The 12,964-nt window shown below is 37.2% G+C and overlaps 2 protein-coding genes across 4 annotated transcripts; both read right to left on the bottom strand.

Moving 5' to 3' along the window:
• Window positions 1-4,184: 4,184 nt before the first annotated feature.
• On the bottom strand, window positions 4,185-4,678 carry LOC120805687 (perforin-1-like). The gene has a single exon (XM_040156153.1). It carries the CDS (start codon window positions 4,676-4,678, stop codon window positions 4,280-4,282), a length of 399 nt encoding a protein of 132 aa, XP_040012087.1. The 3' UTR covers window positions 4,185-4,279.
• A 5,268-nt stretch (window positions 4,679-9,946) lies between these two features.
• On the bottom strand, window positions 9,947-12,964 carry LOC120805640 (perforin-1-like). 3 transcript variants are annotated; one of them, XM_040156050.1, is made up of 2 exons: window positions 12,942-12,964; window positions 9,947-10,532 (listed from the first exon to the last, which is right to left on the bottom strand). In XM_040156050.1, the coding sequence occupies exon 2, from the start codon at window positions 10,516-10,518 to the stop codon at window positions 10,132-10,134; it is 387 nt and encodes a 128-aa protein (XP_040011984.1). In that variant the 5' UTR covers window positions 10,519-10,532; window positions 12,942-12,964; the 3' UTR covers window positions 9,947-10,131. The 3 variants fall into 3 exon arrangements, with proteins under 3 accessions (XP_040011984.1, XP_040011985.1, XP_040011986.1); XM_040156051.1 differs by lacking the exon at window positions 12,942-12,964 and adding an exon at window positions 11,690-11,702; XM_040156052.1 differs by lacking the exon at window positions 12,942-12,964 and adding an exon at window positions 11,624-11,632.

Below are 12,964 nucleotides of genomic sequence, written 5' to 3'. Positions count from 1 at the left end.
GATTTAGTGTGCAGTGTATGGTTCGGGCTGAAACCACTACTCCAGATTGCTCCAGGTCAGCCTGAAGCTCTTTAGATTTCTTGTGTGTTTTTTTTCCTTCACAGACTTCTCTCATCGAGTTTCATCTTAGCACCACGTCATGAAAGCGTCCTAACAGTTTTTATGACTGTGAAATCTATTAACATTATGAACTGTTGAAACAGGGATTTCAAGATCTTTGGCGATTGCCTTGTAGCCTTTGGCATGTTATATTGTTTGATAATAACATTTCTGATGCTCTCAGATCTCTGTCGAAACTGGAAACAATCAGCCCTTTTTATGCAGTAAAACCATCATTAATTGGTTAATTCAGGTCTTGTGAACACTGAAAATTAAGAACAGGTGAGTCTTATTTGTTTTTTATTTTGTTTAAGGTACTAATTTAAGTTAATTGAAAGGGAGCCGATAATTGTGTCAAGTGTACATTTTATTACATTTTCTGATCCTACAAAATTGGTTAATTTGCATTTATTTCTGATGATATTCTGCACTTCAAATTCAGGGGTGTCAATAATTTCAACCAGGACTGTAGAAGAAGATTGTAAAAGCCTGTTTCTATGAGAGGGTGTTTCGTACATCCGCTATATTCCAAAATGTTGTTTTTGTGGCTGACAGGGGGGGGACTCAGGTTTAATGGACAACAGAAATGATGGGAGAGTAAACTGAATGCACTGTCAGGAGGTGAGCTCCATGGCCAACACTGAAAGGGCCTGTCGTTAAGAACTGCTAATCTGACACCAAATCCACAGTCAATAATCATGCATAGGCATGCAAAACAATACGTGTAAGAAGCCCATGAGCCAGGATGAATAAAAATACCCTGCAGATGTCCAATCAATCATGTTACACGCTTTCTTGGCAGATAGTCACAGGGCAGAGTTGTGCACACATTTTTAAATGATCACTGACAGGACATTAGATTTTGATTTGATTTAATGTAATGTGACAATTAATCCATTGTATCCAAAAGAGTCTGAGCTAGAGTGGTGCAGAGTCCATAAGGTAGCACCATTAAGTTTTATTCATTGGAGTCCACTCATTTATCATTTACCAGAATTTTCTTTTGGCACTGGATGGATTCTTACTGTATATTATACAGTACATTTCTTAATATCAATATATTTATTCAGCTGTAACCTGACTGGACAAAAACATGGGTGTTAGCAACTGAAGATGAAATTCAAAAATATTTATCAAACAGAAAACACATATTTACTTTAGCCTATAAATTGTAACCTCATACTTTACTTTGTTCCAGTAATGTAATGACTCTGATGATTGCAGTTGAAAAGGCATCCAGGTTAAAAATGACAGTACATATTTTACATATAAATCTTGCCTTAACAGCATTCAATGACTATATTTCAACATGTATTAAATTCTAACATAAAAAATGCTGTTGAAACATGTTAAGGTTATATGCATCGCATTCGTAAAACGTACTTTTAAATTATGTTTACTCCAGTTTTAAAATAGTAAGATTTTAAAATCTTTTTAGCTGCATAGCCCAACAAAAATGCACAATATTTAAATATAATCTGATGGAACATTCCTATCATAATGAAAACTATGATAGGAATGTTCCCTCTGTGCAACCAGTGACATCATGAGAAATATGAGATGATTATTCATTGTGATATGTGTCTATTTAAACATTACTTCAGTAATATGCAATTCACTGTCTCTGCAGGGGGACAACCTTAATTATCGCATCATATCCTAAAAAAATAAACTTCATAGAAAAAAAAAACAACATAGATTTTATCCTTAGCTGAGGGTGAATCCACATTTTATAATATTTGAATGTAAAGGCAGAGATCACTGTTCAAAGAAATGACTGATTCCTCATTAACCATGGTTATACTCTTTGGGTAATGAACTTGTATCCAACCAGGATTTTGATCTTCCTCCCCCAAAGTAGACAGAGGAAACCTTAGGGTTTGTTGAAGAAAACCTGCCAGAGAGCAAGTTAGGGCCACACTGTACAGTATGTTACCACAGTAAGTGACCCATAGTTAAAGGACAGTTCTGGTTTATTTCAACCTGGTGTATTTTCCATATATGTGGCTCTATGGGTTGTACTAACTTTGCAATTGCCACCTTTGTTGTAGAGATTTGTGAATACAAGGGACACACACAAAACAGCCTAAATCGCAAGCCTCCCACAGCTTTCCAAATAAACACGATTTTTACATGAATCATTTCAATCATTTCAATCCAACCAAAAGTAAACACAGAAAGTAGCCATCTGGAATGACCATTATGACTAACTGCATAGAGATTTACATCCAAGGCAGTTTGCCAGCTGACCTTATCATCCTCCACATTCATCCACACATCCCATATTGTTTACATGTTTGACGCTGACTTTCACTGCTGATATACTGTCTTGTAAGGACACTCAAACTTAAATGGAATGGTGGATTATCCTGTGGATTATTATGAAGAATGAGTCATTTTACTTTAATGGTCGACCATATTTATATTCAAGCAGACGGGAGCTAAATCAAGTGGAACTGGACGAGGAGGCACGAAGGATGGAGGCAGAGACAGAAGGGCAACTGGAAGGTCTTGAAAGACAACATACCTTGGGAAACTGGTGGTGTTCCTGCAGACACTGCTCTCCACTGCTAACTAAGGAGTGGGACATGTTGATTCCAGACTTGGGAAATAGATGTGTCCACAAATAACAATAATTCCAGCAGTCCTGGACACTTGTGTTTCATGTCCCTGATATCAACTCAAGAAAAGACAGAGGCCAGCTTGACCAAATGGTCACTTCTCTATATAAGAAAAGCATTTACTACAATGCTGTGTGAAGGATAACAACCTGTGTGTTCCACCAGCAATAAACACTAGCACCTAGTTATATTCCTGGACCCACTAAGAGCCAAGAAGAGAGAAAAAGTTACAATTGTGTTGGAGAATAGCTCAGTATGAAGTAAAGTAAAGTATAGCTCTGTCATGATAACTTCTCTCATATACAGTATGGTAGTTTACTAACAATATGTACACATACAATATAGTAAACAGAGAGATGCATGGCCAAATATGGAATATGACAAGGATAACCATGTCTATTAATAAATCATCACAATAATTATCATAAATACATTGGCCTTCTTTAGTCTACACACTGAGACTAATGTTAAAATCAAATGGAGGGAGAGCGAAAAGATTCTGAAAAGGAAAATGCATGATAAATCGAGATTTATTTATACTCAGTGCTAAACTTGTATCTGTTGTCTATTAAATAAGATTTGAAATGCTTAGGGCTGTATTTGTCTAGATACCATCAAAGAAGTAAAATATGAGTAACTCTTATTTTGACATGGGGCACAAAGTTGTCAGAAGTCCTTCCACGTGGCCAGCAAAAAATATTGTTTCATCTGAACTGCTAGAGAAAAATAAAATAATCTGGTTATATTTTGGTTTTTGCAAATATAAGCCAAAAAAGGCGAACTGAAGTCGCCTTCATGTTTCTGTGTTCTGTTGAAAAAAATGAGGCAATTTTTCATTTCCCCCTGTCATTCTTGCAGTGAAATCAAATGGTTAAAACATACTCAGACCATCTAACAATAACTGCCAGTTGCACCCTACCAAAGTGATACAATGTGAAACTGTTTTACTAATCAGGAGCAAGGCTACAGTGTGTGATTCTGCAGGTGCATACAGGTCCCTGAATAAGACTTTGCTTTAAAACATTTAATCATTCATCCATTCATTTATCTTTCATATTATTGATTTTTATTTGTTGACGAAAATTGCAAAACATTTTGTCATAGTTCTTGTTATATATCCAACTCAGCCTTCTCATTTAGGCTGTCAGTGCTCTGCTCAGTCATAGTGTATTCAGTGTGAGCTGGCTGAATGAATTTAGAATAAATAAAGCAAATGGGTTTATCATCCGTAAAAGTACTGTCCATCGTTATATTCAATGATATTTTTAAACAATAAGAATTTGCTTGTTGCAAAGAAGGTTAATTTGGCAAAAAGGGCAGCAGGAGGAAAAGACAACAATTAAGCACAATAAAGAGACGGGAATTGATATTTACAGGGTTTATTGAAGCATGTTAGATGTTTCTGGGTAATTTGAACATGATTTAACAGCTCAAAAACCTGAATAATGAATTGAAAGACCTACAGACTAGCCTATTACAATCAGACATCAAGATGTAGTCATGCTGTGGTAAATACAGGATGACTGCAACGGCCAAAGGTCTCATACATCTATACAAACCTAATTACTTTTGCTACCAAGGGTATAGGTGTAATGGAGAGTGCCGCCTTTCTCCAGGAAGCAGTCGTGCTCATGGGTTCCCTGTTTGATCTGACGTTGGCAAACTCCCAGCAGGTCATCAAAGAAGAGGTCGCTGTCATACACCTCAAGCCTCAGTATGTCATTCTCCTGGGCCTTGAAGTAGATGAACTCCTCCTCCCACCAGGGGTTTGGGTTGTTGTTGCGAACAGATGTTTCACCTAGAGGGGCAGAGCCACAGAACACCTTGACATAGCCGTCTGTGATTCCCAGGATGTTGGAGGGAAGATCGCTGGCCGACAGGTTAAACAGCTTAATCTGGGCTTCAGCCACAGTCAGACTACACAGAAGCCACAGAAGAAGGGGAAGACTGGAAGCCATGGCTTCACAGGAGGCTGCTGAGGAGGAACAGCATTTTAATCTGGGTACATGGATTTGTGAGGGTCTTATGACACACTTTTAGCTTTCATTGCTTATGACTGCACTATTTTACCCTACTTAGACCTCATGTCTAATATTGAAAAATGGACCACAACATTGAGGTTAACTGCCTTATAAAAGTTGTTTTTAATAGCACAATCCTGAACTGGTTTACCTTTGGACACTGATAAAGCATTTGATAGAGTGTTCATTTACAGTTAGGTCCATCTTTCAGAAAGCACTTTTTCGGTCAGTGTGGGCAGTTTCATATCCTGCTTAGCTGGTTTCCCCTGTGGGGTCACTCAAGGATCACTCTTAGGCCCCATATTATTTGCTTCCGCTTGGTCAGATAATTCAGAATTATAATTTCTTTGACTGTTATGCTGATCACATTCAAATGTTTTGCCTTTTATAAAACAATAAGTGTAATTTAAAGACATTTCGAACTGAAGCAACACTGTTGCCAGACAAAACAGTTGATAGTGGAAAATTTTACAAATTCTACAGGTTGTATTACTGTTAGCATTACAATGAAGGTCCGGTACACCTGCCACTGGTACGTTCCAATGGGTTGCATCAGAGGGTAGGGAAAAACAACCTATATGGTCATTCTGGTCGGACAACTTGTTGATTATTTCCTACATCACTACATGAACAGAAGCATTAGACAGAAATTGGGAGGTGTAGAATCATCCAAATCCAACATAATTCTTAGAGATACTGGGCTGCTCAAGGACATCACGGTTGCATGGCTCGTAAGTTGCTCCAGTTTGAGATTTGAGCCACTCTCTGGTAAAACCTTGATATCACTGCCAAGTTATCTGCCTACACCAAACCTTCTGCCAATCTTTCCTTCTGACTTCAAGCAATTTTATTTGTTTGTTTCAGATTTCAGTCCCTTTTAAACAATGTAGAAATCCCAGACATCCCATCACGTGTAAACCAGAGATATAGTTATGAGGTCTTTATCTCATTATGAGAAAGTTGAGAAATATAAGGTCTAAATCATTATTACAAGAAGACATTTATCTTATTTTTTCCTTTTGTCGATACAATACGCTTTTATTGTGAAGCAGGGTGACTCACCATTGCTGTTTAGTAGTTGTGAACCTCTGGGAGACGCAGGGCTATGATTTTAAGATGTTGTTCAAATTAAGGAAATGTGCAAAGAAATAGGCCAGTATAACATCTAATTGACCCTCGTATGGAACAGAATTAAGATGCATAATTCAGTATATAAAAATCAACAAATTTATCTAGACCAAATACAAATACATTGCAAATAGGACAACCCTCCAGATTCCTAACAAAAAAGCAGCTGTGTCAACACCATACACCCCCTGACTCATGACTAATCACCTATGACTCACTGATCTCTCAGAAGACAGGGAGAAGTTGCATCATTTTCAAAGGACGACTGTGTGAAAACTTTGCCTGATAACAGCTGGATTTGTTTGGACTGTTATTCCATTCACTTCTTTGTTATCTCCAATCACTTCAGTGATACATATTTATGGCATGGACAATTCAATCAATTTGTGACCTATTTATTTTCTAAATTCAAGAAAAGCCCTATAACTAGCCCTACTATTTCTTGTATTTATTCACAATTTTTATTAATAAAATGATCCAAATTCTGGTAACAGAATTCAAGTCAAGGGGGTGGGAGGTGTTGATACATCTTTACCAACATGCAGGGCAGAAATGGCCTAAGGGAACAAACTAGTTTGAAGAAAATTAAAGGGGAAAACACAAATGCTACACTGAGCAAAATTACAGTAACAGATGTAAAATCTTCTATTCAATTCAATTCAATTTTATTGATATAGCGCCAAATCATAACAGAGGTTATCTCAGGAAAATTTTCACATTGAGCAGGTCTACACCGTACTCTTTATAGTTATATTTACAAAGAACCACCATTCCCACATGAATCTTACCTGTAGTCCTGATGTCTTGTCTCTCAACACTCTCTGTGTTGTTTCATTTGTTTTTAAAGGCCAGCAGACCTCATATCAGCTTCATCTCAACCTCCCAAAACACACTGACAACACAACCTGTTACACTCTCAGCATTACATAATATGACAGAATTAGAACTTTTGGTTTGGTTTGGCTTGTTTGGCCCATTGGTCACTTTATCCAGTACATGATGAGAGGACTATAGCGCCATTATCATCTAATCAGATCTAGTTTATTTGTACAACACTTACACTCTCAATGGGCAAAGACAGCAAATATTCCAGACAAAAAAATTTACAGTTTTTCTGACTGTTATTTAACTTTTGAATCATAAGCTACTTATTTATTTTCCAAATGTAGAAAACAAGTTGAACTTGTTTCTAATTCTTTATTTTTCAGTATGTTTCATACAACTGTAATGACAGGGGGACCATGCGAAATTTTGTGATCATTTAATGTGCAGATGTGTATGTGTAGTCACACAATGGCTAAAAAATTTTCTTCACCCAGATAGTTATTTTAGTTTAGGAGTTAGTTTTGTTGTTGGTTTTTATTCCACTGAGATAAAAATCATTACTTGTCAATGTTTTCTCTAATTATTCAGTTTTAATTCAGTTGTTCATTGTTTTATTACCTGTTTTGTTACCTTTGAGTATTGTGCTCTTGCCTTTGTTACAGCATTATGTATAGTGGTGGCCATTAGTGGTCACTGGAACTACAGCTTGATGTTACCTTTGAAGTTTCCAGTCTAATACAAAAACACTTTTTTGTTTTCACATATTTCTCACCAAAATGCAGTGTATATCTGAATGATCTTATATACACACATACATGCATACATGCATGCACCCACGAACCCATGCATCTATACACATACACATTAATTAAAGCACACAACCAAAATAAACCAAAACTAAGGGTAAACATATAGTATCTACAAAAAGTCTAACCTATAGAGATAACTTTTCAGACAAGTCAAGAAAAATTAATATTGAACATTCACCTTTATCTGCATGCGTAAGAATGTTGTTGGTTACTTTGAGCAGTGCAGTTTCAGTTTGACAACTTTTTCAAGACTTTTAGAAATGATGGGGGTTTGGAATTGGGCCTGCAGTTAGCTACATCAGTGGTATTTAGGGAGGGTTTTTTGAGGACAGGGAACACATTAGCTTACTTGAAATAGTCAGGTATGTAGCCAGAGGAGAGAGGTTGATTGAAAATAATGAGAAGAAGGGGAAACGACTGGCAGGACCTCTTTAAGAAGTTTTGAGGGAATAATAACAGCAGGGCATTTGAGAGACTATATCCCAGAGTTCATGCAAAGATATGGGGTTGAATTTAGAAAGTGGAACAGGGTTGGTAACTCGATCAAAGTGATAAACTTCAAGGTTGAAATGTGATCTAAGACCATTGATCTTGTCAACAAAGTAATTTAGGAACTTAGTCATCAGAGGAGGTGGCCAGAAATCTAGAGTTAGTAGGGTTCAGAAGCTGGTTAATGGTGCTAATACAAAACCTAGGGTTATGCTTGTTATAGTTGATTAGACCAGAGAAATATACCACTCCCGCATCTTTAATGAGTTGATTAAATATAATTAACAGCTCCTTCATGTGCAGGTAGTGAGCATGGAGATTTGTTTTTTCCGCTCAGCCTTGCTATATTCTCTTCCATGACCTCGGTTGGAATCATCCATCCAAGGGGATGGCTTGAGAACTGGGGCTAGTCTGATTTTGATTGGAGCCACGGTATCAAGAGCAGAGGTGCACAAATCATGAAACCAGTTAACGGAGTTGTTAATACTGGAAGATTTAGGAATTGTCTTGAACAAATCCTGAATTATCTGTTTTTCAGCACTCTTGAAGAGAGCTGCAGAGTGCTCATTGAAGATGTGATACTGTATGGTTTGTTTCACACTAGTCAGAATTGACTGTAGGAATGTGTCAAAAATTATACATTCATTGTCAGAAATTAAAATAGGTCATATGCAAGGAGTTAAGAGTCAGACCAAGTGTGAAGACAAGATCAAAGATGTGCCCATGGTTTGTGTGGGGCCAGAAACATGTTGCAGTAGGTCAAATCATTTGGCATTGAAAATTAAGATAACTTACAATAATGATCTTGTCAAATTTGAGCACAAGAGATGAAATCAGATTTGAGAATTCATTCCGAAAATTTGTACAAGATCTAGGGGACGGTAGATAACCATACAACACATGGAATGTCACAATTTTGTCCACTTTAAAGCTTAATAGATCAAAACTATGACAAGACATAAGAAATAAGATTGCGAATTCACATTTGAGAGTGAATTCACATTTGAGAGTTCAGTGGTGCACAAACCATAGGGACTGGTCTACAGAGAAGGTGGAAAAAAGTGATATGGTCAGATGAGTCATCCTGTCCAGGCCTGGATGCTTGACCTCTTCAGTGAGGGGATCCGGTGGCTCTGTTATGCTGTGGGGGGCATTTTGCTGGCATGGTTTGGGTACACTTGTCCCATTAGAGCGAAGGGTCACTGCAAATCAATACAAAGTTTTTTCTGAGTGATCAGCTTTGTCCTGTGGTGAAACATTTCTGGAAGTGGTCTCTTCCAGGATGATGCCCTCCTCCATAAGGCATGAGGGATCACTGAATGGTTTGATGAGTATGAGAATGATGTGAATCATATGCTATGGTCTTCACAGTCAGCAGATCTCAACCCAGTTGAGAGCTGGGACATTTTAGACCCACGTGTTAGACAGCGCTCTCCACCATTATCATCAAAACATCAAATAGGGAAATATCTTTTGGAAGAATGGTGTTCCATCCCTCTATCAGAGTTTGCAGAGACTTGTAGAAATCAATGCCAAGGCGCACTGAAGCTGTTCTGGCGGCAAATGTTGGCCTAACACCTTATTAAGACACTTTATGTTGGTTTTTCCTTTCATTTATCACTCGTCTGTATATGGCCCACTGCTTCCTGCATTAGCAAAAAAAATTTTTATTTTGCTGCTCTCCATAGACGTACCCTATTCTTACGAGCATCTATTGGTTTGCAAGAACTTGTTTGATGTTCATAAGGAATTTATTAAAGTAAGCTCTATGTTAGTCTTAGAAGGTAATAAATTTAGCAAATAGCTTTTGTAAACTGACTGTTACTGTTTCACTCCCACAATATTATGCAAAAATGAATGAGCACACAATATGTAGTTTAGTTGATGCAGCACAGTTTATTTTTCATTGTCAATCTTGAAAAAATGGTAAAATAGCCAATGATAAAGTGTGATAAAGGCGCCAGAATAAAGTTTATTGATTGAGTTAATGAGTTTGAGTGACCAAATTTCTGGTCTAATCCTAACTGATGAATCATAGACCTGGAACAGACAACCTAAGCGCATTCCTCAGAGCCAGTCTGAGAGATGCAGGTTGCATTAAAGACTGAAGGTCAGATACATCTATAGCCAGTGACTGTCTCAGCTGAGGGTATAGGTGTAATGGAGAGTGCCGCCTTTCTCCAGGAAGCAGTCGTGTTCATGGGTTCCCTGTTTGATCTGACGTTGGCAGACTCCCAGCAGGTCATCAAAAAAGAGGTCGCTGTCGTACACCTCAAGCCTCAGTATGTCATTCTCCTGGGCCTTGAAGTAGACGAACTCCTCCCCCCACCAGGGGTTGGCATCGTTATTACGGACGGATGTCTTACCCAGGTCTGCAGAGCCACAGAACACCTTGACGTAGCCGTCTGTGGTTCCCAACAAGTCAGAGGGAAGACCACTGGCCCGCATGTCAAACACCTTAATCTGGGACTGAGCCACACTCAGACTGCACAAGACCAGCAGGAGGAGAGGAAGACTGGAGGCCATGGCTTCACAGGACACTATTGATGTGGAACAACAAATCCAGATTTTAACTAGCATTCTGAAACTTTTTCTCACATCTAATTTTTCATGTTTAAATTTAGGGTCACAATAGTGTTAATAATGAGTCTTTTAAGTGTTTTTACTTGGCTTTAATCTAACTAAAAAATAATAAATGTTTCTGCAGACAAAGCACAAGTGGGCAGGAGGTGTCATTCCTTTTAGATAATAGCTATCACTCAGTCATCAGACCTAGCCAGATAAAATCTAGTCTTACATGACTGACGCACATCTCCACACTACATCACTACACTTATGCACTTCAGAGTGCCCTTCTCCTGCCTCTCCACTCTGTACTTGCTCACTGACTAGCCTGGAAAGCATGATGAACCCACCTGCAGCATGCAACTGCAGTTCAACCTTTTTAAATTTTCTGTTAATTTCTCTTTATCCTAATTGAGATATTTTATTGATTGGTATCTTACATAAAGAAAAGTGAACACAAAATCTCAAAGGATAAGCCTGTCCTCACATTACATTTCTCTTCCTCACTCCCGGTGTCTACTTTCATAAATAAAGTGACCAAAGTGAAGTAGTTGCAAAAAGAAAAACAGAACAGAACCACAACTGTTTTGATTATCTTATTTTGAAGGATTTCACCAGAAGTCTTAGTTCAGTATTGTGTCTGCCTTGAGGCATGGTGGAGTTTACGTATGCACTTGGAATCACGAGTTTTCACCGCCCTCTAGTGGTCACAGTGAATAACTGCATTATAATTTCATTTGTTATTTGCACACCGTGCTAATATCAGCATATTCGTTAAAGAGTAAGACTGGTGTTATCCTGTATTATCCTTACAGTAAACAAATCCCATGTTGTGAACTTTATGGAAGTGTAATTAAAGGCCATTATTGAACATAATTAACTGTAACTAAAACTTGATTAAAAAAAATAGGCTGATGAGGTGTACTGATACTGAAATCATTTAGTTTAAACTGGAAAAGCAAATAAATATAGACACGACAAATAGGAACTATGGACAAGCCATATTGCACTTACTGCCTTTACTTAAAAAATAAAAGCTCCTCCCATAAAGATAATACAAGCTTACACGGTGATCGTTTTTCCACACACAACCTGTTGAGTTAGACATCTAGATAGAGAGATATTGCATCACCCTCTCTGAAGGCCAGTGTGAAAATTTAGATCCATAACAGCTGGATTTGTTTGGACTGTTGTTCCTTCACAGCTCTACCTCCATCCACAGAAATCTGAGTCACTTATAGTCTTGTCTTCACTGGTAGTTCCTGCAAATGTAAAATGCTATTGGATGAAATTGAAACTAATTATCTAAACAGGATGTGTAAATATGATTAGTAGTATTGTTTTTGATTGGAAATAGTGAAATTCATAGATGAATTCTGTAGAATTTCTTTCAAAGCCAGTTTGATTTTCCAGTACTAAGTACTAAGTCTATCACAATATTGATGATGTGCACAGCCTTTATTTTATTTTTCATCTTCAATTTGTTCTTTAGATTGATCTATTAAATTGACTTTATGTGTTATGTCTTTGTATCATTGTATCCCTATATTGTTCAGTTTATGAACATTTAAAAAGTGACTTGTAAAAGGTGCTTTTTATTACTTATTATACATCACTTAATGAAAACCTAATAACTTAATCAATTCATTGGTGGATGAATGTATTCATTTGTAAAATTTATTATTAGTTCTTGTTTTCGTGCCCAATAACATAACATTTAATATAATGCTTTATAAACATTTACAAGGCACCTGTGGTCATCCATATCAGTGACATGTAAATATCAGTGTAATTGAATGTACATAGACTTAATTATCATTTTGATTTCTCTTTTCATTGCCTGATTTTAACACCAATGTGTCAACCAAAGTTAAGAGACAAGACAGGCAAAATCTATACTGTTTGGAGCAAAAACACTAATTTCAACCTGCAAAAACTGATATAGTGAACTTGTTAACACACAGTCGGTTAATTACTCATCCGGCAGTTCTGAAGCAACATTACAATTAATAAACTGGAGTTGTGTTTCTAGCCACCTGTCAAATTTAATTTTTATTTTTTTTAAAGCGATCCTTTTCACATTGTCACATTGTTTTCACATTGTCATGTGATTTTGTTATTTTAGAAATATCGATTATAATCGATAGTAGTAGTAGGAGGTGCTGGTTGTAGTAATAACTGATCACCAGCAGTAGTATTGGTGTACTACAGCTTTACTACTAACAGTAGAAGAAAACTGACTGAATTACAGACTGTCATAACTTAGAAATAGGGACATTCAGGGCAGCAGTGATCCAGGAGAAATGATCAGTTTGAAGAAACGAAAAGTGAAAATGAAAAAACTCAACTGGCCAGAACTAGAAGATAATATATGAAAGTCTTACCTGTAATCTTGATACCCTGCTTC

This window comes from Xiphias gladius, chromosome 19, assembly GCF_016859285.1.
Source record: "Xiphias gladius isolate SHS-SW01 ecotype Sanya breed wild chromosome 19, ASM1685928v1, whole genome shotgun sequence".
NCBI classification, from domain to species: domain Eukaryota; kingdom Metazoa; phylum Chordata; class Actinopteri; order Istiophoriformes; family Xiphiidae; genus Xiphias; species Xiphias gladius.
The sequence above is the reverse complement of the archived record's forward strand: the minus strand, read 5'-3'. Positions and strand labels throughout refer to the sequence as shown.